We start from the raw sequence: 27,246 nt of genomic DNA, 5'->3' as shown, positions 1-27,246 counted from the left end.
CCACAATCACACAAAGCAGAGTCAGTGTACAGAGTGTGGATGACCGTCCTGCAGCTCTACAGGCGTATTTTACTTACATGCACTGGCCTTTGTGCATCCATGTGTACAATCTCTGGTCAGTCAAAATTGATCCAACAGCGTAAGTCATAATTCGGTCACCTCTTTGGCCCAGTCAATGTATTGGTCTAGCTCTATGATGTACCAAGCTACCTAGCAACAGATGTATGTGTGTCTGTGTGTGTCTTCAACTCAGTATTACTGTTTAGCTCGCAGTGCAAACATGCCGCCTCGGGGTTTCACATCTAATCCAGAGGGTTCTCACTCCCAGCTCGTCAAATAGGGACAGCAGTCCTTTGAGTCCAACTATGACACTCCACGTACCCCTCTAGCGCCACTTGTGGATGTGCAGGGCTGCCTCTAGTGGCTGGACTAAGTATGACAATAGCAAAGGAGGAAGTCAGGTGACGTAGTATAAAGAGTGACAAAGTCCACAGGTGGATCTATGGGTCAAAGAAACTCCGGACCGTCACCCAGGAGACCACGTTTGTGTCCCAAGTGAAACCCACTCGTGTGAGAAACTGACTTGATTTAACTTAGACATGTAAGCGTGTAACTTATTCAACTTACATGCGTAACTTAAGTTACGTAACAAACATACTTCTTTTAACCCAAACCACGATCTTTTCCTCAACCTAACCGAGTACTTGAAACATGACGCTATAGTGATACCCGGTGTTTTAGAAAGCGAGGCCAATATCTGTATGTGATGATCTGGGAGTGAGAAGGTGTCCATCTATTTGTCTTTCCATTGACTTGTAGAGCCACCTGTATAGTTCACCTTGCATTTTGTCTGAAACACACTAAGTCATACATACTATAGCACAGATTTTCATCGTTACGTCATTCTATTTTCTAATTATTAATTATGGGTGTGGGGCTTTTTTGTGTGACTGAGAGAAAACTTAGACGAGATGTTTGATCAAAAACTATGCACACATCTACCACACAAATTTAAAAAAAATGTGTATTACATGACATTGTTGAATGTTTGCATCCTGCGGTCTGATATTTCTATAAAACACTTTTTTTTGTTTTGTGTGTAATTGCATGACTCAGCAGTAGATTTCATTTTGGTGATTTATGATCAGGTTAGCGTGCCATACCTTTTGCCAAAACGTATTACTCATTTTGTTGCTGCACATGGCCATAAATTACTCCAGTTTATACTAAGTTAATTTTAAGCCAGATGATTATTTCCATTGATAAATGACTGCACAACTAATGGAATAATTCATAAGAAAGCTGGCCATTAGAGCAAAATCAGCTCCCTTAGGGGGGACTTTACGGCTGCTTTGCTTACAAAACTGTTTGCCAAAAAGGTCTACATGATGGACACCCCCATTTAGTTCATTTACACACAATCAAATAATCTGGTTACTGTCTGCTTCCTGCAGCAATTACATTTCTTAAACGCTTGGTAGGTTCTAGGTTTAAAAGAACACAGTTAGCACAAGTCTGCTTGGGAAACAGGATTTTTTTTAGTTACCAGCTGTTTCGAACCATGCTGGTGATGTGGCTGTAGGGATGGAAGCATTGGTCTGTCTGTCGGTGGGGTGGTCCACCACTTATATCTGGAATACAATATCTCTACAACTACTGGATGGACTGCCATTAAATTAGGTACAGACATGTCCCCGAACTGTAGTGACTTTTCATCTTCCACCGTCATTCTTTCTAAGTTTGTATTTGTCCAATACTCAATATACAGTAATACAAAGCCAATTATGTTCACATCAGCCTCAGCCCTTTGGGTTGAGTGCAGATAGCAACGTGCTAACATTTGAAACTAACATGCAGAAAATTAAACAATCAAACAATACGTCGTCTCTGCATATGACGACTATCAATCACAACAGTATAGGTTTGAGCTACCAGTCTGATGTTTACTTTTATATTTTCCAGTATTATTTTAATGAGAATTTTAATTATTAAATGTTTCATATCAAATGTTTGATGCAGCACATTATGTTTGTGAGGTCCCACAGTTTTCCTCTTAATTGTTCCTTCATGTCATTTTATCCAATTATGATTACTCAAACAGTCGGCCTGGCAGTCCACCATAGGACAGTCTGAAGAAACGCAGTGCGTTTTAGGGTCGTTTAGTATGTACAGTAAGCTCTCATACTCATACTAATGTAGTATACATTCATGCATTACTTGCGTACACAAAATGGACATGGAATGCACGACATACTTGCGCTAGGGTACTTTACGCCACACTCGTGTTTATACTTTGCATGTGCATGCCATAGGCCCAAGATAGGGAATTGCTTCTGAGACAGCAGTGTGCAGGAAGAAAGAGATTACTCATGGAGCTGCAACTAAAACATCTGAGCAATCAACTACTTTCAAACTGTGACCAAGAAAAATTTAATTGAGCATCATGTATCACAGGGCAGTTTTTTTTTTTACACGGTGTTGCTTTTTTTTAATACACTTACAGTGAATACACTCAGTCTTGGTTTAGAAAAAAAAAAACGCATTTTGTAGTGATTGATAAATCGGGCTACTGCCGTGCTTCATGGAAATGTCTGTTTTACAGTATTGAGGTTTTTACAGCGCATATGAAGCACACAGTTTTCTGACTTAACTGATTTCCTGATTGTGTGCAGTCTTGTGCATGTACATGCAATCTGTGGTTAACGTGATTACAAAAAATCTGTTCGGATACCTTGGTAGTGGTTGGCCTTCATAGTGTTTAATTCAGAAGGATCAAGCAATGTCGTCCTTCAGTGGGTAATTTAATCGGGTAAATGTAAAAATATAATTAAGTTTTCTGGAGCATTTTCACTAGTGCTGTAACGGACCATTGTTGATCCGTGATCCGAACGGATCCCCCTTCAAGGTTCTGCACGCATGTGAACCGCGGATTAATTACACAGTTTAACGTGACCCACCACAGTGTGAAATAAAGCTTTACTGACGATTGATATCTGCCGATATTCAGAAAAGTATTCCATCAGGACATCAGCGTTTATGCTTTTCTAGTCGCCGACCTCTGATAATGTTACATTTAACCAGTCTGTGTTTGAATTGACAGGACGGTGGCAGCACTGCTAACGGCTAACGGACAAATGTTCTGTTACATTATGATACGTTCAGGCTCCGTTCAGTGAAAATGAGTATTGGGCGAAGCTAAATTATAACGTTATGATGTGATCACATGTGATCTTGTTAAATGTATTGTTGGTGAGAAACTGCTGTTTGAAGGAATGTTTTCACAACATAAATAGACATTAGAGATGAAATTATGTGTTGTTTAACTTCCTAACACTAGCTAGAAGATTATAATCCGTCATCCCATCCGAACCAAGTTTTATGATCCGTTGCACCACAAATTTTCACTGTGCTTGTCTCATCAGTCCATTACTATCACACAAGCTTAAACACACACACACACACACACACACACACACACACACACACTGACCCTGTGCCTTCCAATATGTCTGTTTAGACAGTATCCTTGGCCTGGACTGTGACTTTTAAGTGTGTCTGTGGCCCACTGCCCAGGACTTTAAACTGGAACACTCTGAACACACACACACTCAAACAGAAAACAGGCTCAGTTTCTTCTCTCTGCCCCTCATTCATACCCACACTCCCAAATGTGTACACACACACACACACACACACACACACAGACTCATTCCATATCAGGCATTGTATGGCTGCTGACGGAGTGGACAGAGCATTAGGAAGCTGGAACAGAGCTTAATCCTCAGACTAAAACACATTTACATCAAATCAAATCCCTTCGAGTGGGATTGGCGGATGGAGAGAGCTCCTGTTTACTGTTGGAGAGCGTGTTCTGGGTGTCATCTTGTCTCTACATGCCAAACAGCAGACCTGGGTTAAGATGTGGCTCGTGGATAGTGTCACTGCTCCAGCTCTTTTTATCAGAAACAGTACTGAGTGTCAGAGGGCAAATGAATCACATCTACCCACTTTCATGTTTATCTGACACAACAGAGTTTCTTAAATAGTGTTTCCATGAAAGACCAACAGTTTACTGAGCTGTGAGTCTCTGTGAGAGAGTCAAGATACACTTTGAGCTCTATTTTCCTGAAATAGGGCGCTAACACAAATGAGCTTGACCGGAACATTTTTCAATTTTTGGTGACCACATGCGGTGGCGGAAACCAGGCGCAGCTGGGCAACACGTGGAAGAGAGGCTGAATACATCATTTGTAGGAGGAATACAGAATCAGCAGGTGAAGTGAAGTCGGGGCGAGCTTCAGTAATGATTAACCAATCACATGAGCTCCTCTCGTTGGAGTTACTTAAAATGAATTTACCATGAGTAAAATCTGTACAGTCTGATGTTTAGAGAACACAGAATATGATTTACTGTGAGATCCTGTCGACGTGTCCGGAGATGTAAATAATTAATGATGCCATCCCTGTGTTAAAATGACACACAGCCCCTCTCTCAAATCAGGCTGCAGGTGAAACGCACACACATCATTCCTGCTGCTGTGTGATGACTACAGGTCACAATCGACACATTGTTGTGGGCGACCCACTCATCAAACAACATCAGCATTGACGTTTCTGCAGAATCTTTCTCAGTCCCAATAAAATGAGAAGAAAGTAGCAAGTGGAAAGGAGCAGACCTTTCCGAATTTCCTTGCAATAATTACCCTGCGATGGTTTTAAGAGGCAAAGTCGGTGCCCTAGCACTGGTGGGCAGAGGACTGCAGGACAGAGCCTGTTGTCTTTTTCTCCCTCCCTCACACACACACACACACACACACACACACACATACACACACACACAGAAGACTGCAGACCAAAAACATTTATTCTTCTGTTATTTTTTTAATCCCATTTATAAGACATGTTGTCCTCTAAAATCTTGTTTCAGCATCGTCTGTTTCCTCCTCCTTGATTAGAAAAGAGAGGGAGAGAAGGAGGGTGACGTCTGATAGAAATAGTTGTTTACGTGGTCAAGCAGTACAAGAGTGGATTTTTTTGTTATGTTGCCAAGTCACTGAAATATACTTCCGACCTCCATAAAACCTACCTTCTCTGCTGAGCAGAGCAGATGAATCGGTATGGGAGGATCTGTCGGCTGATAAGGAAATGTCAGAAAGGCCAAAGATATGTTTGGAGTCATTTAGAAATAGTGACTCAATTATATAGTTTGCACACCAGAGAGCACCAGCAAGCATAACTCTAGGTATGGTTCTATTGGTCAGTCTTCAATTTAGTCCAAATTGAAGAAAACGTGCCGATTATTCCATCCGGTAGATTTTGAGATATTGCGGACATTCATGTTTCCCTTCCAGATGAATTATAAGAACTTTGGTGATCCCCTCACTGTTCTTCTAGCGCCATCGTCAGGTCAACATTTCGATTTGCAAATACCCAGAAAACGCATTACGATCCCATCAGCCGGAGCTGTACTTTGTGTGTTTGGTGCTAATTAGCAAATGTTAGCATGCTAACATGATACGCTAAGAGGGAGAACCTGTCAAATATAGTATTGTAAGTTACCAGTTAGTTCAAAGTTTTGCTGAATCTAAGTACAGCCTCACAGAGCCACTAGCATGGCAGTAGACTCTTTGTCTTAAGTTACGTGATTAACAAAAAGATTAGAAAGTATTGTTACTTGATTCTTAAAAACTCAAATGGGATCAGCCTTAAAAACTCCAATACGACAAATATAAAATAGAAGAGAATGTGGGAAGTGTTTAGTTTGTAACATTTTAGAAATGATGATTGTGAAATAGGTCATGTTGCGTGATTTCCTGGCTAACCCTGCAGTGGACTACATTAATGGGGGGGTGAAATAAAGTGGCTTACAGAATCTGAGGACCTGTGCCTTTAGTAATACTGCCTATTTGTGATTACAGTTTGTTTTATAAAGACATGCAACCCTTTTCTTTGTTCGGTATCAAAGCATACAAGCTGTGTGCAGCTACTTACAGTACTTAAAGCCTCAGTTGGAGGTTCCCTCTCATCTTAGCTAGTGCTGATTCTTGTGAAATAACTACAGCAGATTATTAAACAGGATGTGAATGTGGTCTGTGGAGAAAGAAGGAAATAGGGGGGAGGACTTTCAAAATGCCCAGCTCTCAGTAAATGGTGGAGGTGTTGTCAAAAACGACCTACCTAAAAATATCAGAAGTCATGAAATAGAACACGGAACTTAAAATTTTTCTTCTTTTTTTTACATTAAAGTTAATGTGAGGAACTTTTAACTGGTTATGAAACAGTCTTAATGTATTACCGATGCCTTTATGTGACCAAAATAAATAAATGAGACCATCAGCGAAGAAGGTTGGCTATTTCTATATTGTTATTCTTAATGCTTGTCAGCGGCTCACCGGGACGGATTCCGCGCACAATCGGATGAAATCATGCAGGTTCACCAGAAACTCCTTTAGCTCAGACTCCAGTGGGGCCAACACCATAATGCCGGAGGCCCAGGTCGTAATGCCGAGCCCGCCGGAGGGAAGGGAGGCACAGGAGGACCAGAATCAGGACTGAGCGGAGCAGACTGTCAGACGCCTGCTGCAGTAAAATGAGATGTTTCCCTAAGAGTCTCTGGTGTTTGCGTCAACAGAGACCGCCAAAATCAACACAAAATGAAAGTTCCTTGTGGTAACCTTAAGGGTGTGAAAAGAAGCCATAAAACAACAGGAGTGAATTATTGCACAAACAGTGTGTTCATACGTTTTAATATCCAACCAGGGCTGGAGAAAACTCCTAATTTAGATCAGCTGCACGTTCACATCTCTCCACCTTCAGATGTCACACTGCTGCTTATAAGTGTCCTTGCAAATCCTTGCAGAGATACATTTGTTCTCTCTTATTGCAAGTGTCTTGTGGTCGCTTCAGCCTCTACATTAGATGGCACACACATACACGGATGGATGGTTGAATGTGTGTTTGAGGAATACATGTTAGGCGCTGTTAGTTTAGGCAGATAAATGGGCGGTGGGTGTACCGATGAGCTGGGTAGTTGGATAACTGGTTATAGGCAATGACAGCGATATATGACATGAGAGGTCCTACAGTAAGCTCTAATTGGCTATTGAATGGAGGGATAGAGGTAAAGAGGGAGAGAAAGGAACAGATGCGGAGGATGTGGGAGGGATGATGAGGACAGTGCTGGTGATGACGATGGCACTGGTAATTGCCTATTCACTGTCCAAGCGGGGATGTAAAGCAGATAGCTTGTCTGTCATTAAACACACACGTATACGTTCATCAAGGCTATCATCATCAACTTAAAGTAAAACTGCGGCAGTAAGTATAACTATTTGGGAAACGTATTTCTGTTCAAGTGCAGGAAAATATTTTACTGAATGCTAATTGAAACACAAATTCAGTCCAAAGTAATTCAATTCATTAAATACATTTTGAAAAAAGAAGAATTATTTCCTAGATCGTGTACAAAATGTCCCGCTTATCAGTGACATTAAAAGATGGTAGCACTAAAACTACATAAAACGACAAATACCATAAGCCAAAAAAAAAAAGTACACGTGCAGAATTAACCAAAATGTAAATGCTGGAATAGCTGATGCAAAAATAGCAAGCAAACCAACAGGAGTTAACATGACGTTATACAGACAGTACACAGTATCTGACAAAGTGTACAGAGTTGGATTCAAGCACAGCTCTTTTAACAGCGTTCTACCTATTAATCAGGGAAAAGTCCTATACGCTGGTGTTTTCATGAATAGGTTCTATTCCGGGCCTTATACAGATCAGCAGCAGATTCATTTATTAGTAGTTTAACTTTTGAAATGAAGCTAAAGTCATTAAAATCACATATTTTCTATCATGAAATCCTTTGGTTGGTTCCTTTGCTCTCACAGCACAAACGAAGCGCACCGCTTGGAAGCGGACCGGGATCCACCGCTACTAAACGAACAAACGAAGTGAGTTCATTTCAACAGAAACAAACAGTGAGTGAGTGAGTGAGTGAGTGAGTGAGTGAGTGAGTGAGTGAGTGAGTGAGTGAGTGAGTGAGCGTGGAGGCCTCAGACTGCCTCTGCACTGTAGCTACCAGTCTTCTCCATGCATGTGGTAGAGGTGCTAGCTATCATGTGCAGTATGGCCGTGCTTATTAATGCTTTGATTTGACCTCAGAGAGGGAGATTTAGAGGGAAGGGTAAACAAAAGCAAAGAGGAGGAGAGGGGAGGAGCACAAGAGACTGACCAAAGGACAGGCAAGAGGGAGGGAGGGCTGATGGTTTGAAGAATGACAGAGATGAAATACCGGAGGAAAGGAGAGATAGAGAGAGGAAAAAAACCTGAAACATGACGCCAGAGAAGGATAAATGAAAAAGAACAAAACAAACATGGTTATAGGCACAGATGGAAGGAGAGATGAAGGACAGATTGATGAAAAAAATAAAAACCACTATCGTGCAATGTGTAGCTAGAGGTCAGAGAGAAAGACTATGACAGAGATGATGATGATGGAAGAACAGCTAATGGCTGAGAGAGTGAATAGATGAGGTCAGGCATGAGTTGGTATGATTAGATAGACAGGAAGGAGCAAACTCCCCACAATACAGGAAATGACAGGTCTGGCTGAAGTCTTATCAATCTCTGAACCCATCGGCTTTCGGGGCGAATACAATTTAGCCTTCAATATTTCTGGGGTTCCGGTGTAGCCAGTGGCTATCAGGGCTAAGACTTCCTCCTCCGTGTGCCCGTCATTTGTTTTCTGTCTGATAAGAAACTTGAGATGCGAGACTGAAGTTGGAGTTGAGAGAAGAAGCCGTACGACCGGATTGTCAAGTAGCCGATTCACAAGCTAATTTCATGCTACTAGAAAAGCAAACCATCGTCAGACCTTAGCCAGTGGGTTCCCAGATTGCATTTTGGTCAATACGTTCCAACTCTTTTGCTCTCAACAATGACCTGCATTCAACCAAAGGCCCCTCAAATGTCGTTGCTCGATGCTACTTGGACTACAAATGGAAACCAGAGCGGTTCCGATGCTAAAATCTTGTCCCTTTGCCTGCCATATGAATGCAGAATCTGTCTTATAAACCAGTTATTACAGTGCAAAGCAACTGTGCACACAAACCATATAAGTAGAAGACTAAGGGAGCTTTTACGCCTCTAGTTCAGTTCATTTGTGTCTTCATAGATGGGAGGAACAGATACAGGCTGGGGGCCTTTTGAATGTGATAATACTGTGTGGTCGCTACATTACACTTGGGTCACTTTCTTTTAAAACATGCAAATGCTCTGGAGATGGCAATACCTGTGGTCTGTTCACCACTTTGGTCCAAACACAAATATCTCAACAACTATGTAATGGATTGCCATGGGATGATATACAGATGATTATGCTATCTAGAGGGTGAATCCTGCTGAGTTTGGTGGTTCCCTGACTTTAACTGGTGCAGCACCATGAGGTGGACATTTGTGGTTCAGAGTGAAATATTTTTAAAAAGTAATATATTGATTGCCATTCAATTTGCTACAGGTATTCATGGTCCCTAGAGGATGAATCCTACTGCCTTTGGTGATCCTCTGACTTCCTCTAGCCTCACAGTCAGGTCAAAGTTTTCACTCATGTCAACACTGGATAGATTGGCACAACATTTTGCAAGGACATTCTTCTGCCAAACTAATGATGTTCCCATCAGAGAAATAGGCCAAGAAAATGAAATAGAAAAGCTGAATCATCCAAAAATGTGGAAAATCAAAGAGGGGAATAAATGCATAATAAGAGAAAGGGAAAAAAAGAGATGGAGATGCCTTTCTTAAATGGGCATATCAAAGCCTTCCTCTGTTGAATTTGGACAAATGAATCAAGCCTTTTTTGTTGAAAGCTTTGAGTTAATATAATGTAAGAGCAATTACATTTTATCAGCAACAATCATTGTGAAATCCCTCCCTGTGCGGTCGGGAAGTCTTTGCTGATCATCATTAGCTTTTTGAACTTTCTAAGTGGGGTTCCTCAGTGTTTGAAAGGTATCGAGGCTACGCTGGTTGCAGCAGGTGACTCCCAGGTGTTGAGCGGGTCAGTTTTTAATCAGGTTGTCAAATCTCCAATCTGACGTAATCTGTTATTATCTCCGCCTGATTGCGTGGCATGCTGTGAATATAAGGGGTATGTTGAAACTCAAAGAGTCCATGCCTTCATTTATTCCTGCCTGAGTGCTGTGCGATCTAATTATAGTGGCTGGATAAAATTACAGTAAGGGAATAACAACACTCATCCCCACCCTATTCTGCTTTTATCAGTACAAGTATTCTATTCTTCAGGACATAATGCTACACTCTTCCAGTGATGGAGTTATCCAGGTATAGTGTTGCAGAGATTATGTATAATCTTGAACTGTGTTTACTCTGTTTCATATTCATTTTGCTGACTCAAAGATTTCCGAGGCCACAGTAATAGAAATGTCACATTACCTGTAGGTTGAAATTGTATATTCTAGTGACGTATGCTGAGGTCCGTTGGTCCATTAGTTATGTGTTTGATTCTCATATTTCAAGCTTGCTGACTCAGAAATGATATTGATGTAACATTACACAGGCGGAGGATTGGATGTTGTTAGTTTCAGATTCAAACTGCACCTTTAACATCAAATGGTTTAAGTATATTCAGAATCTCTAGAAAAAGGATTGAATTTTATGCTGCATAATATATTTAAAGGAATTTGTGCTTACTAATAGGAAGCAATCAGAATATTTATACTGTGCCAATAAAGCTATTACAGTTTTATCACCAAGCTTTATTATTAGGAAAATGCTGTTATGTCTATCATTTCTCAACTGTAAAATTACCATTAACCGGATCATAAATGAAATCATTGGGAGCGATCTATCTTTTGTTTCTGAGATGAAAATGCATAAATGAATAATATTAAATGAAAAGCATTTTCTTGATTCGTGGTAATAATGTCCCCTAAAGACATTTGTTTTTGGAATTGCCAATAAAAAAGCATACAGCAGATGATATGGATATCTCCTGGCTACATTTTTTTATTTAAAATAAAATGCATATCTTCCCTTGATGGGCAATTTCCAGATATTATATGATAACAATGAGTGTGCATTTTGTAATGCAGAGCCAGAAGCAGTTATGCATTTATGTTGTCATTTCCCCTCATCAAGTAAGTTTTGAACTGACAATAAAACTTAACAACGTTATAATTACATTCGGCTGAAACTTGAACACTTGGTGTTTATTGTAAACTTCATAGTCCTAACGGGTAAATATCACATTCACAGAGCAAAAGTCACCCCGATCACAATTGTCTTTTTGAAAGTATTTCACTTACACATAGATCCCTTCAGACTAACCACAAAAGTGGAAAGTAAGTGAAAAATAAATGAATGACGGCAAACAATAAAAGGAAAAATCAACCGCTAGATTCAGCTGAGATGCTAGTAATGCCAGCGCAATCTGACGGAGATTTCTGCAGCTGGTTTACTCGTAGCTAAGTGTCTAGCAAGATTCTCCATTAACACAGAAAAAACATGTCTGATATTGATTAAACAAAAATAATGTAATGTTTCATAAACAATCTTGATATACTCATGTAATCAATAATAAGACAGGATTTTGTAATCTTTGCATGAAAAGGTACAATATTGAATTCCACCAATATTCTCCTCGTCTATAACATCGAATGTCACAATAGGAACCATTTGGTTTATGGTTTGCTTATATCAAACAATCAATGTAGGAAGCTACTGAAGCACCTTATTGGCAGGACTTTTATGATCATATAACCTGAACAGCTTTTAGTTTTAAGACAGTTACTCCCTGTTCAGCTCTGTCAGCTACTAGGAGGTGATTTATCTGCCTCTTTGCTAGGAAGGATATCAGTGCAGACCAACAGTCTCCGCCCCAGAAGGAACCAGAGCCAGATCACTGCTGCATGACAACAGTCTCCTCTGTAGCATTCGACAGCTATGGAGAAAAAGACCCTGAAAAAAGCTTTACCTTTGTCCAAGTCCAGCTGGCTGATGATTTTTAGAGCATCATTCTGGACATTTGCTCGCATTGCAATTTGATGATATTAAGACAGTATTTGAACTCTGACCTCGCCATAAACTGCAGCAGCTTTTCTGGTGTAATGACGCATGGAGTTTAACTTTTGTGTGAGCTGGAAATGCTCTCATTATTTTCTCTCCCCCCATAATCTTGTTCTCTTCTTCTGTCATCTCCTGTAATCGCCTCCTCTAATTGTCGTAACCTCAAACCTCCTCTTCTCTCTTTTCTCTCCTCCATCCGTGTTAAAGGGATAGTTCGGATGTTGTGAAATGGAGTTATATGAGGTACCAGCACAGGGGCAAAGCAATGTACAGCTGTGGACGGCGGGGGGCAGCATCAAAACTTATTTTAGGCTTCTAAAAGAAAGGCCGTTTTAAGTAAATAAATATCTATTGAAGTGTTCGCTATATGTAGATTCTCTTCACCGCTTTACCTTTGCCGTCAGACTGACCTTTCCCATGGGAAACTGAAGTCTTGTATCCATCTATGCTCTCTTCAAATTCACCAGACTCCTTTGACAAAAACAGCAGTTTTAGCGAGAGCTGCTGGTCTACCGCTGCCTCGATCAGTGAGTTATTTTGTGTTATTGTGACTTTTGTGTTTTAAAGGATTGCTTCAGATTCACCAAAGTCACCCAATAACACAAACTAACTAACCGATCAGTCCTTGTTCTTGCTCTTCTGCTATGTGTAATAGCTAAATTATTATAGTGTATCGCTCATACACTTTAACATACAGTATTGATGATACTGTAGTGAACACATAATCTCTGTTTACCAAGTGGCACACACAAAATGCATTGTACTGTGACGGTCACTCTGTTTTTTGTTTCATTTTGAGTGGTTGATGTGATTACAGCACCTTCAGAGTTTAGAGAGGCCGCCGCTCCTCATCAGGCCTCCGTTAATACTCACCTCCTGCTTCTCCCCCTCTTGTGTTTCCTCCAGGCGGATGCTAAGATGGTGTGTGATGTGGTCAGTCGTATGGAGGACACAGAGCCCTACTCTGCCGAGCTGCTCTCCGCCATGATTCGCCTGTGGTCCGACTCAGGCATCCAGGAGTGTTTCAGCCGCGCCCGCGAGTACCAGCTCAACGATTCAGCGCAGTAGTACGTACACATGGTCATCGCGTCTCCGTGTGAAATGGAGCCTATTCTAGTTTGATACATGTCAAATATGAATCACACAGACTTGATAGGCGGTCCATCTGTGTAATAAGATGGAGTTTAATTCTTTGTTACAGAGGTACATTTTTACAATTGCTCTCTGGTGGTATCGCCCAGCATCCCAAGAAGTATCATATCACTGAGTCAGCACAGAAGCAAGTGTATCCATCCACCCACCATAAAAGATAAAAGAAAACCAAAAAATGCTCGCAAGCGCACACTCAAACACACTTTATTTATTTACAATCTTCTAAATGTGATTATACACTAGCTATTACGACACACAGTCAATCACCATTACAAGTACAGGGCCTGATTTATGCTCAGTGCCTGTGTGTGTGTGGGTGGAGAGAGAGAGAGAGAGAGAGAGAGAGAGAGAGAGAGAGAGAGACAGCAGGAGAAACACAGCAAAGGAGGGAGAGAGAGGGAGAGGGAGAGGGAGAGGGAGAGGAGGTGGGGGAGTAATTTTCTTCAAGTGCCACGTTTGTGCATGTAGCCCTTATTTAATTGTGCACCATACATCCAGTGAAAATGCACAGTGATATTATGATAGATTGAGGTAGCGTGACAGATGGAGTCGTATATATTTGTTGCTGTGTGCAGCACATACAGTACACGTATATCACTCTTATAGGCCAGCCAACCAAGGATGTAGTGAATGTAGCTTGTGTTTGTCTTTAGCTGATAGACTGACATGGATTCATATTAAACGGCATTCTGAGCTGCACCAAAACAATACGCCACGTAAGTAAAACGGACGACAGTACATTTCATGGGGAAACGTATAAAGTATGCTCATCTGGAAATACTTTTAAATGATGTTAGTGAGTCTTTGCACCATGATATTCATTCAGGAAAAGATATACACAAATTGCCTGGCTTTGGATTTCTACTATACTACTGGGTTCATTTACTGACATTGTTTGTTAGCTAAATTAATATTTCTTACTTAGAATTTAAAGGTTTATAGAAAGCAGTTACCTTTACGTTAAAATAGGAAGAAACAACACCTTGAAATGAGATCAAATGCACCATTTGGATGAGAATCTACCAGTTGAAATACGTGTCCAGACTCAGAGGCAACAAAAAGAGAAAAGAAATAGGAGAAGATAAGGAAAACTGAAGAGAGCGGAGAAAAGACAGAAAGAGAAGGGGCAGAGATAAGAGAAGGCGATTGGGCAGCGGCCTGGACAAAGAAAACACATCAAAATGATTGAATGATACAGACCACAAGACAAATGAGACTAAAAAGGCAAGGAGAAGAGTGACTCGGTCAGAAAGCACGAGAAAGCAAAAAAGGATGGAGACGAAGAAAGAGGAAGAGAGAAAGTTGCAGCACTTAGTTATTTCTCACCATGGCAGACATCTTGAAAGTGCAAACATATTCCTGTCAACATTTACATGTGGTCAATTAACTCAAACAACATCCGCTGTGTGTGAGTGTAAACGTGTGTGTGTGTGTGTGTGTGTGTGTGTGTGCGTGTGTGTGTGTGTGTGTGTGTGTGTGTGTGTGTGTGTGTGTGTGTGTGTGTGTGTGTGTGTGTGTGTTTGTGTGTGTGCGCGCATGTGTGTGTCTGTTTGTGTGCCTGTGTTAAATGTCACATTAAAGATTGATGCGCACTTCCTATTATGTTGTGGCCTGTGGAGCAGAACAGGCCGACCAGCCAATGAACTGATAGGACAGATATCACATGATCAGACCACATTCTGTTTAACTCTGTGTGATTGTGTGTGTGTGTGTGTGTGTGTGTGTGTGTGTGTGTGTGTGTGTGTGTGTGTGTGTGTGTGTGTGTGTGTGTGTGTGTGTGTGTGTGTGTGTGTGTGTGTGTGTGTGTCTCTTTCTTGACAATCCCTAAGAGCAGAACAAAGTAGATGCTATTTCTCTAAAATTTTGATAATTTGTACGTTTTTCAAATACGTTTCTTTCCATTTTTTTGTCTGAACACAGCCTATCCTCGTCAACCGATCATTCGTCAACTGTTAACCGACAACATTAGTTCCTTGCATGCAGGGGAGCTGTGGTTGAAGTTCCTAACAAGCTGACCAGCTACAGAGTATGAGCAAAACATGAAACTGCCTTTTACACTCTGTCAGGATTTCAGCCAGTGTGTTTCAAACCTGGCGTAATGTTAGCGAGTGTCTGGTTGAGAGGGTGCGTGTGTGATAATGAGTATGAAACAGTGAAGTTATAGCTGGAGGTTAGCCCTGAAGTTAGCAACAACTCAGGCTCACTTAGGGTGGGCTGACCTTTAAAACTACATTTTTAATCTTTTAACTGTTCAACTGACAGCATTGATCGGTCAAAATTCTTATTGTCGGTGAAATGGTTTGTTATTAACATCACTACTTTGAAAAGGCTTTTCGGTTGTCGGGTGTTACAGATGGGTTAAAGGTTGCCGATTTAGTGAAGAAGGTTATGGTCCCAGTAGGGAGTGTGTGTGTGTGTGTGTGTGTGTGTGTGTGTGTGTGTGTGTAATCACACATGCATGTGCGCTAATGTGCATTTGTCTCTATTCTGAGAGGAGCAAGTACAGCCTGAAGCCACCTCTCTCTATCGTTGTGCAGATGCCCTGTGTGTCCTGACCTATTTACTACAATGCACATACTCTCTGTTTATGATTTGCATACCCTGCCTGTGACACAGTGGTATGCACTATGCATGTACCAACTTGTCCTCAGTTACAGCCTCTATATGCCCACATATGCAATGACATTCATGGGATAGTTCAGGTTTTTTGAAGTGGGGTTTTATGAGGTTCACATACCTTATCCACAGGTAATCAAACGGGAGTGACTCAAGTGCCTGTGGTCGCAGCTGGGCGGCTTGTTAGGAACTTCAACCCCAGCGTCGCTGTATGCGAGGCAGTGGCACTAATCCTGTCAGTTACCGGTCACTGATCGGTCAATGAGGGTTGGCTATCGGTCAGAAAAAAATGAATCTAAATTAGCTTCCCTCATACAACCGCACTTCCAAACTATCCCCCCAGGTTTGACTTTGGTGCGTTGGCTTGTTACACTGTAAGACTGCAGTATTAAATAGATGGAGTGCATCGTGCCCACTAATAGCAGGCAGTCTGAGTATACTTGTCTAGAACTAATTGAAGTTAAATGTCAGACAAAGTGGCATCATTGTCCATTCCTTACTACAGATATTGATTCCGCAGCTTGCTTTGCATTTGATTATTTGACATCATTGAACTTCTTACGGGGTAATATTATAAAGCTACTTCAGCCTTATTGATTTTATTAGATAAATATAGTATATCCTGGTACTGTCCATTTCTGTCTTTAGATAGTTAATTGTATTTTCTGCTGACGACACAGGTAGTGTTTGGAGGTCAGCATGCTTCTTTTCACGGCTAAGATACAAAATAGATGTGATCTGATCGGTGTTGATTTGAGATGAGCATCCAAGCGTCAGTACGCTGCCAGTGTGATATTTCCTGCTTTGTCTTCTTCTCTGGGCTAAATAATGACGGGGCTTTTTTTTCCTCTGTCGATTCAGCCTCCTTTGACATTATAGCCAGGTTGTGTCATGTTGCATCATGTCGCTGCAGCTTCTGTAGAAGCGACAAGTGCTGGTTGTAAATATGTGTCGGAACATCACAGTAGGGGAGACGTCTAATCATCTAAAAACCAGTTACTTAGCAACAGCTATGAAGGAGGACAGTGGAGCCGGCCTCCCATGGGCTGAAACTGTAAAAAAAAATAAAACATACCACATAGACATGTTTTCAAGCTATGTTTCAAAGTAAACATATTCTGCCTTAAAATGCTTAATAATAGAATTATCAGTATCAACATTTAGAATAATGCCTTCAAGTTAAATTAAATGTTGCAAAAGAGATCTTTGTTTTTGTTTTCAAGAGCTATTGCTCTTCCCATGCCAACACCTTCTTTGCATGTATTGCAGACTGTCTTCACAAGTGTTGGTTGAGTGAAATACTCCCATACTGCACTCTTAGACCTTTTCTTCAGGGCATTAAGAGAGTAAGCGGGGCAGAGAGCGCGAGTGTGGATGGACTGAAGTTTAGACGTAATACAAAAAACATTCTTTGATCATGAAGCACTGTGTTACTGTGCAATTCTCTGCTTTAATCAGTGAGGTGTATGAAGTACACTGCAAGCTGAAGTCTCTACTAGCAGTGACAAACAGAGTGACGGCTGACTCATGAACATAAATATGTTAAATATCATACAAACGCTGAATATCGCGGCTGATAATCGGTCGATCTCTTCCGGAAACGCACACAAATGCACTCGTCTTTGCCACCCATCGCCTCACGGACAACATTCTCTGCGGTTGCCTAACACTTTTTCAGTGACCATCTATAATACAGTGCATCACCAGGGAAATCAGAGAAGAATTCACTGGGATGTGATGTTAATCGACTTAGTGCACCGTGAAGAATAATATCAGGACGAGGATGGGGACTAATGCAGTGGTGCTCTACATACAGTGCTGCATGCCGTCTAAAAGAAAGGCTACACAAGCATACATTGATCTGCATTAATGTAAGTTCCTGTCAAAAACATGTTGCCTGAAAAGGGACTGCAGGGACTGTTGGAAACCGTGACACTTCTATTCAGAGAGGGTTCAACTTCCTGTGGTGGTAAAGGTCATTCGGGGTTTCAGGTGGCCACGGTGATGGTAGGGAGAGCCTGAAGTTCAGGTTAGAGTAGGTTTATGTGTCTTTTATAGAAACCAAATCACCAAATCACACTCATTTTCTTTTGATAGTTATTAGGCCAGAATGTTAAGTAAGAGCCAGTCAGCTGATGCTATAGTGTAGTGGACAGATGTGTTTAGGACCTGGTTTATGTTTATATATATTTCCCATTCCAAATAAATCAAGGTACAACAGATCACTTTCCCTCATTGTGGCCCTGTAAAAAAAGCTTTTTCTGCCTCCCACATTCTCTTTGTCTCCCCCCTTTCAGCTCTCCCTATCTACTTCCTCTCCACACCCCAAGCACTAAACCCAATATTCCTTTCTGTGTAATCAATAGTTCTTATCACTGAAGCGGTGTGTGTGTGTGTGTGTGTGTGTGTGTGTGTGTGTGTGTGTGTGTGTGTGTGTGTGTGTGTGTGTGTGTGTGTGTTTAGACCATTAGCGCAGTATCCCCTCCCCTCTCTAGCCTTTTTTTTTCCCCCTCATTCTCTTAGAAGTAACTCAGCATCCATTTATAAAAGCTCTGAAACAACACTCACCGATCTATAGTGAAAGTAAAAGCTTTAGATCCATTACACTAAATGGATGCATGATGTTGGTATATTTTCTGCTCTTCTGTCGGCCCATCTCTGTTGGCTTAGAATAGCAGTAATGTCTGACGGTAATTTGTATTGCTCAGACCTCCCCCCCCACACCTGGTTTTCAGAAGTGAACACATGAGGATGATACCTTTCAAGGACATTACGCAGCTATTTGTCTGCACAGGCAAAGAACATGGCATTACAAGAGCATAAGAGACACCAGCCAATCAGAATAAAAGATTGGACATGCTGTAAAAGTGAATAAGTAGTGAAGCCACAGCTCTGTCTTCAGCCTCATCTCCCCTATGTGTTACTTGATGGTAGGGTGGTTTGATACAGTAGGGAGGGTTGATACAGTAGGGAGGGAGAGTGATCACCCCTCAGCCAGAGAGCTGCCCTGCATGTTCTGTGAGATGAATCTTTGAGCTGTACTATTAAGGATTATTTGATTTATTCTTCGACATTAAACAATAAAGGTCCACTTCCAGGGATATTCCATTACATAACTGAATAGGCAGAGTCATCTCGCCCACCCACTTCCCTTTCTCACTTCTTACCAAGTGGCTCCTCAGCAACATAGCTTCCATATGTATTTGATCTGCAAATTATTATTATTAATAATTTCATGTGTACCGCTGGAATTACAGCGTAATAATTTAAATGATTTACATTATTTTACATTTAATAAAAATAATTAGATTGTAGGGTACTGCACAAGGTGACTACAGATTCCTTTCTGTACCTGCTCTGACAGTATTGATCGGTACCTTACCCTGACCTCTGACCCCCCCCATAGAGGGAGCATGTAGGGATCAGAAAGTTTGCCCCCCTGCAGTCAGGAGAGTTGCACATTTACTTTTATTATTAATACATAATCCAGTGGGTGGTTGTCACATGCTCGTTATGTAATGTTTACTGTTTCAGCCACCTGAGCCATGACATGCATCATTACACTGTAACACAAAGTGGATAGCAGCAAAATAAATGCTGCTTTTTTTAAGTGATCACACTCCTACTCTGTCAGTGTGATGAGCAAACTATACCCTGTGAGCCACTGAGGCCTGCGTGAGTCTAAAAGGTGAGATGCACAGAGCTACTCGTGGATTAATGGAAGACTTCAAAGGAAGAGAATTATGAGGAACCAGTATCAGAACTGGCCGTTTGCTAAGCGCAGCCCCCTCCTCAGTTACTGTTGCTACTGTACGTTTACACTTTAAGGGCCAGAACCAAGAACAATAACCATGTGAGCCTCCACACTGATGATGGAAAATGTTCTGTAAACAGTGGCGCTGCATGCTCGGACAAGACGCTCTTTCAACTGGAATGGACTTTGATTGGCTGTCAGTGTCTGTATTGTTCATCCAATCATGCTGTAAGGTATTCCCAACCGCTGTCGTCGTTATCGTTGTGATGTGGACTTTACATTCTCAAAAACTACGTTTTCAGTTTCAACATTAGAAGAGAAAAGGCTCTTACACTGAGGACTTACCGATGAATCTAGCAAACTCAACGCTATCTTGGGTAACAATGGCTGGGGTTGCTGGAATGTAAACTTTCCCAAAGAGCTTGATGCTAACATTAGCCTAGCCTCTAGTAGACTCAAGGACCAACGTCCACACTATCAATGAGATAACCTGTAACCCCCCAAACTCTAGTTCGTTAAAGCTGTGCTCCTTGGCCTTGTAATTCTCTTAACACTCGTATCTATAAGCTAGTTAGCCGCCATGCTAACATCCGCAAACTACATAAGCAGATAGTCATTGTTAATCTATTTCCTCCACTTCTGCAGAGAATGGATTGTGGATTTGTGTTTTTTTTATAATAATAATAATTGTATTTGTATAGTGCTTTAAAAAGTACTCAAATCCATTTTACACAGTAAAGACAGAAACAATAAAAGAAATAACAATATGAACAAGGCGACATTATAACAGTAATAAACAAGACAAAAACATACATATATTGCATCACAGGTTAAAAGCAGATTTAAATAGGTGAGTCTTAAGTGCAGTTTTGAAAGTGGTGAGTGACGGAGAATGTCTGAGGTGTTGGGGGAGGGAGTTCCAGAGGGAGGGGGCAGCAATGGAGAAGGCCCTGTCCCCCCAGGTCCGATGTTTGGACAGAGTAGGGGGAGTAAGGAGGTTGGCGTCGGCGGATCTGAGGTTGCGGTGGGAGCGTGTTGATGCAGGAGGTCTAAAGATATGAAGGGGCGAGGTTGTGAAGGGCTTTATATGTGATGAGGAGAATCTTGAACTGGATTCTTTGCTGTACGGGGGGCCAGTGGAGGTTTTTGAAGGACTGGGGTGATGTGGTCTCTGGTGCGGGAGTGGGAGAGCAGACGGGCAGCTGAGTTCTGGATGTATTGCAGTTTGTTGATGATTTTGGTGGATGAGCCGTACAGGTTGCTGTTGCATGCAGTAGTTTGAATGCATGAAAAGGCTAAAAAAAACACTTCTCCAAACTCTTTAAATGCAGAACCTCTATCACTACAGCCTCATGTACACCACTTCAGCATGTGGAGAAATCCAAAGCTTGACAGACCTACCACGTCTTCTTCAGCTAAACTAGAAGAAGACTGCTGCTGATTTGCAATCTGTGTCTGTCTTTGTGTCTGTGCAGCTACCTAGACAGCCTAGATCGGATTGGTGCCCCAGACTACCAGCCCACGGAGCAGGACATCCTGAGGACCCGAGTGAAGACCACAGGCATCGTCGAGACACACTTTACCTTCAAAAACCTCCACTTCAGGTCAGTATTTAACTCGTAACATTGACATTTGTTTTACTGTCACAAGCACTGCCTCTTACTCATCGCTCTGTCTGCTCCTCTTATCCATGTAGAAACTCCAGTCTGTAATTAATGTTACGAAACACTTTAAACAAGTGTCTATATCTATGACTGTCTGTCATTTTAACTAGATCTGATTCAATTAGAGCAAGTAGCAGTGGGAATGATGGCAAAGAGGAGGGGTGTGTTCGGATGCTAGGAGGAGAGGGAAGAAAGAGAAGAGAAGCGGAGGTCTTTTTCTGACCTCTAATTTAATTAATATATTTCTGCCTCTCTTGTGTGCATGCACGCACACACACACACACACACACACACACACATATACAGAAGTATTGATAGGCACAGAGCGGAGAGGTTAATAAACTGTGGAACCACTTTTTTCTGGATTGATGCACCATCACACTTCAACTGATGTGTGTTTCACTTTCTGACCCAATCATTCACACACACACACACACACACACACACACACACACACACACACACAACTCTTTATTGTGTGTTCAGATACATTACACAATACTCCTAAACGTCAGTTCTGCTGACTGATGCTTTCTACTGTTACTCTTGCATTGGAGTAGGCGTTGTGCTGCTGGGTGTGTTTTCGTTGAGAAGCCTAAATATCGTCAGCTCAATTGCTATTACTGGCAGTCAGGCAGTGTGTGGGAGACTGCAGTGTTCCTGTACTGGGTGTAACCCATCAACCTACCCACCATTATACCCATCACATGTGGAACTGAGTTCACTTCACTTTGGATTCACTCCTCTCTGGTAGTAGTCTGTCTAGTGTACTCTACAAACCACAAAATGACAACTTATACATGAGAGTGGTCATTCCAAGCTTGTAAAGACACGAGGTGAATTACTTACTTAGTTGGAAAAGGTCCATCTGGTCTAAGATACACAGTTTATGAACTGAATGTCTGAAACTAGGCCCAAAAAAGGGAAAGGTCAAATCAGAATGAACGCAGCTTTAGACCAGTTTGACATCAACAAACGTGTACGTTTATTGATGTCACACAGTTATACCGCACATCAGTGATACATCCAAACGTTACAACTTACAATAAGAAGAAAACCGCCAGAATTTATGAGTTTAGAGAGACTGACTGAGCCTTTCAAACACAGAATAAGAAAATAAAAGGTTAGAAAAACATGAGACTTGTTGAGCATACACTTGGGTATTGAAACAGTAAGAAAGCTGTTGACAATATCTAGAAATAGAACCACTTTATGGACTAGGGCCAGAAACCAGAAATAGGCCAGTTTATGAATGGACCTACAGCACAAATCGACCACAACTGAGAAGCTCCAAGGCTTCAGAAGACGTTTCACCGGGGGGGGATTGGTACGTTAGAGTTGCTCATAAACAAGCATAAACAATTATAAAAAAGTCAGTATAAGTAAATAATAAAAATAAGAGATAAGGATTTAGAAATATTGGAACTATGTGCATCAAACACATACAATATATGACCTCAGTGTAAAGAAGGGAATAAACAATGCTGAGATGTGGGATCTATTAAGTATGTTGAATTTAAATGCAAAACTAGTATAAATAAGAATTGAATAAGAATATGTATTGAAATGTACAGTGGACAATGAATGCAGGATTACAAAGCAGAGTATTGCACAGTTGAAACACTGCACCATTCATTGCACAGTTTAATCATTAGTGCACATAAGAGTGAGTAAGAAGTGAGTGAGAAGACACTGTCTTCAGTGTGTGTGTGTACATGTGCATTGATTCACGGCTGTCTCTCCGTCCATCAGGCTGTTTGATGTGGGAGGTCAGAGGTCGGAGAGGAAGAAGTGGATCCACTGTTTTGAGGATGTCACAGCTATCATTTTCTGTGTGGCGCTCAGCGGGTACGACCAGGTGCTGCATGAGGACGAGACCACGGTAAGGACGGACGTTCACATGCGTATCTCCTCTCTCACTCTGTCTCACTGATGCTGCTTCTCTGTCACTGAGTGGCCTCATGACCCATTTATAAATATGGGAAACACAACTTTTAAAGGATACTATGTCAGATGGCATCAGTAATGGTATTTTATAGATTCGGGATGTGCAACAGCATGGGTAATAGTCCCCTAATACATTCAGACACGGGCTATATAGCAGCTAGTTTAAAGAGAGAGCGTACGCTTGCTCTACGTGTAGAAACGGTGTTGACGGCGAGATTAAACACAGCCTGTGTAAAAGCTTGAGACAGGGAGGAATAAATGCCTGTGGTGCTGTTTGATGAGCTGATAAATAGTTATGCCATGAACGTTTTTAAATTTTGTTATTTCCATTTCATATATACATTTTTCTGATGTCTTTAGGAATGACTGGTACATACAGAGACACATAATAAGCTCTCATTTTGCATCTCTTTAAATATCTGGTGTTATTTAATAATAGTGAACTATCAGCAGTCTTCATTCCTTCCAGTACGACTAGAGCACAATGTGAATTTTTATGGAATTCCGTGGTGTTTCCTCTAGATCACAGTTTGGTACACCATCCTCCGATATCACAACCAAACATGTAAATAAATCAACGGGATTCTGCTGAGGGCCATATTCAAAACACTTAATCCAACAGTGCTCTGTCTCTGGTGAACCCACTGTTGGGTGGTTCCAATGGAAAAATACACAAGGAGATTATTTGTCTCGATGCAAATCATTCTTCCCTATGCTGACACTGCAAACCAAGTTGCATTCTGGCCAAAGCAAATGACCTGTTTTAAATAATAGGCTGGTCATGTATGGTCGCTCACAAAGTTGCTCTAAAGGCAAATCATGCTGGCTGTAAATTATGAGATATACAGTCGTGTGGAAATCTTCCATGAAGTTTATGTGATGCCTATACTGTATTCACCTTACTTACTTTATTTTAAAGAGCTTTAGTACTAAATGAACACAGAAATATAATATGATTTAGAGAATCAGGTGATTACACAACATTATATATAATTAAAAACCTTTCAATTGCAGGACTTTTGATCTTTTTTTTTTCTTTATAATTATACGATTGTGGGAGGATTTTAATAAGTAGAGAGTGGTAACACAAAATACTTATGTAGACCTGTTATTCGATTACTGTAAGGCTCTGAACAAGGTATAACACAGTCACAGCGCAGTGACAAGAAGCCACACCCTGCCATGTGGCTGTAAAGAGCTGATTTTAATGCACGACACTCGCTGCTATTTATAAAGCCTGAAGTGTTTCCTCTGAGGATTCTGTGCTGGGAAACTGCTCTGTAGCTGCTCTATTCATGCAGATGTCATCAAGCCTCCCCTGAGCTGGGAGCACCAGAAGAACGTCAGATGAAGAGAGGCAATATCCATCATAAAACACAAACAGCTTCTAGTGTGTGTCGTATATCTGAGTCCATTTTAAATGGTGCGAATGTAAAGTCATGGTAATACTTTGAGTGTGGCTGCTATCGTGTTTGATGGGAGAACATTTCTCCTCTATATGCAACATTAAAAGTAAACATAATTTCCGTCCCTAAGCTTCAAAAAGCAATTGCGTGTTTATAAACTCACAATTTCAGGGAGAAATTCATTGTAAAATAGGCAAGACAGACAAGACCTCAAATGATCAGACTGTAATGCAGTGATATTATCCCGATAATCATTAAAATATGCTTAAAACTCCTTAAATGGCAGTCAAATATACCGTAAACACTTAAGCTTTCATTTTATAAAGAGACAAATATTTGTATTGCATCACAGATGGTACAAACATCTCCCTTTTTGGTGAAATACAAACAAATCTTATCATAAATCATAAAGGTCTCCCTGCAAAAAGTGAATGCAAAAATAACATTGTGTGATTCTGTTCTTTCGTTCATGTTAATTCTGGTATTTTAAATATCAGGCTCTATATTTCACTTCTCTCTACCGTGAAAGTGAGCTACGCAGCTCTTTCAAGTCCCTCTTGACGATATTCAATTTAATCCCGATAATGGAAATTCACCACGATCTACTTATTGTGAGTGTTTTTATCGTAATCCGGGATAAAATCCGTCTCTTCTCCACCCACATCCTCTGTCAGTTCTGCTATCAGACACAGTCATGGCATGCGATCCAGAAAGTAAAAAGTAGTTGTGCAGAAAAGATATTCTACAATCAGACATAAAGATAATGCCCCATTCTCGCTAATGAGAGCGATAAAGTCATCGCTTACATTTCCTCTGGGTAGTTCATTAAAACCACTGATAACCATGAATTTAATTAGAATGCCAGTTTTATTTGCCATAATACTACTCCTGTCTAGACTATTCTTAGTATACTAGCCTCTTATACAGTATGAATTATATGTGCAATATCTTACTGTTTTTTTTAGTTTTCCTACATCGGAGGCTTTATTTATTTATTTTTTTAACACCGTAGCCTAAATATACATGTTACAGGGTTTGGACTGAAAGAGTTCCCAGGTATTCGTTGAAGTCGGGTGACTACTAGCATGCGCATGCAGTGTAGTCAGAGAGTCATACTGTAGATGGTGACATTTACATTTCAATTTTAACATCAAGTAAAACTAAGAAACTGTCTTCCTGAACCATATCGGGACAATACCTAACTCTCACTAACATTGTTCAGATTGTTTTAATACCACATAGAAAACATTTCCCATGTATATTGTGCCAGTAGGGACAATATAGCATATGATTGTTAAATATGATATCACATTTCTCACTACTTTCCAGCAGTATAATTCCCAATGATATAATGAATTGAATTAATGTGACCTGGATCCGAAATAGCGGCATAAAATGGATGGATGAATTCATTCATCACCAATTCATTTATTCAAGTCGTTGCTAAAATTGACACGTGCCCATTATGAGTCTATGAGATTCTTAGCAGCTACACTTGTGATGGTGCTGACTGAAACCACCTCCTGCATCAACAATCCCACTTTTACTGTATTGATGTTTAACGGATGCCATCAGCCCGCAGTCAGAACATTTTATAACTATCATCACTGCCTTCCGCCGGCGAGAGAAAACATTCAAGACTTGTGTAAATTACATCCTTCTTAGGCTTTTCTTTTATTAGGAAATTCAATGACTTTTCAAGAATCACAGATATCCTGGCATTTGCAGTACCTGTATGATATTTAACGAGGTCCCATAAGAGGTTTTCTGTTTCATTTGTGTTTGTTTATGCCTCTGCGCTGGCGACAGCTGGGGCCAGAGGCACAATGTTTTCTATGGAGCCTTTTTCATACCTTTATTCAAGTCCATGGTCTTTCAATTTGAGAGCATGACTCTCCAGATTTCAGGTTCAAATTTCATAATGCTTTCCCCCAAAGCCCTGTCCTCACACTCACAGAGCTAATGCAGTGCTAACGTTAGCTGTGCATCAAGCTAACATTTGCTGACTCATAAACTGGACTCGTAAATAGAGCACTTTCAGCCCGAGTGTGTTTAGTTTGAGCTCTGAAGGGAACTGCAAGACTTAAGTATAGTTACAGCGAGTAGATGTGTTAATGTGGGCCGACCATGGATGTATTAAGAAGAAGGGGAAGGCCGCGATTGTTACCGCCTCGGCTATTTGAGTGTGAGGGCGAGGTTTTGAGGGAAAGCATTACAAAATCTGAACGTGAAATCGACGCTCTTGAATAAAGATAGGAAAAAAGCTCCATACTTCAAATGTTGTCCTTCCGTTTATTGTCCTTACGAGAGGACTATATATAAAAGACCACCTCACCGGCCCCATGCTAAAGGTTTTGACTCTATGTCTATCTAAATATCTAAGTGCTTTACGGACACAACCACACAGTGCAACACATACTACTTCTGCTTTTTAATTCCCTTCTTTCTATTGAAGAACTGCTTGCATTGTGTTTTTCTCTGCCTCTCTCTGTTTTGTTTCTGTGAAAACACACAGACGTCACACACGCAGGCTATATGATGTCAGCTGCTCTGGGTGAACACTTCTGCCTCTAAACACTTTCTTTTCAGCACTAGGGGTGTGTATGTATACTGTATGTGT

General features: G+C 41.0%; 1 protein-coding gene across 3 annotated transcripts in view; it reads left to right on the top strand.

Moving 5' to 3' along the window:
- The window catches only part of gnao1a (guanine nucleotide binding protein (G protein), alpha activating activity polypeptide O, a), an 86,896-nt gene that overhangs the window by 45,580 nt on the left and 14,070 nt on the right, over window positions 1-27,246 (top strand). For all 3 annotated transcript variants that reach the window (XM_068722651.1, XM_068722648.1, XM_068722650.1), the window contains exons 4-6: window positions 12,994-13,154; window positions 21,085-21,213; window positions 23,026-23,155. In XM_068722651.1, coding sequence (XP_068578752.1) covers window positions 12,994-13,154; window positions 21,085-21,213; window positions 23,026-23,155 — 420 coding nt within the window. The remainder of the gene's footprint in view (window positions 1-12,993; window positions 13,155-21,084; window positions 21,214-23,025; window positions 23,156-27,246) is intronic.

Source organism: Cebidichthys violaceus, unplaced genomic scaffold, assembly GCF_023349555.1.
Source record: "Cebidichthys violaceus isolate CVI_PGR_0920_01 unplaced genomic scaffold, fCebVio1.0.p SCAF_3, whole genome shotgun sequence".
Taxonomy (NCBI): Eukaryota; Metazoa; Chordata; class Actinopteri; order Perciformes; family Stichaeidae; genus Cebidichthys; species Cebidichthys violaceus.
The sequence above is the reverse complement of the archived record's forward strand: the minus strand, read 5'-3'. Positions and strand labels throughout refer to the sequence as shown.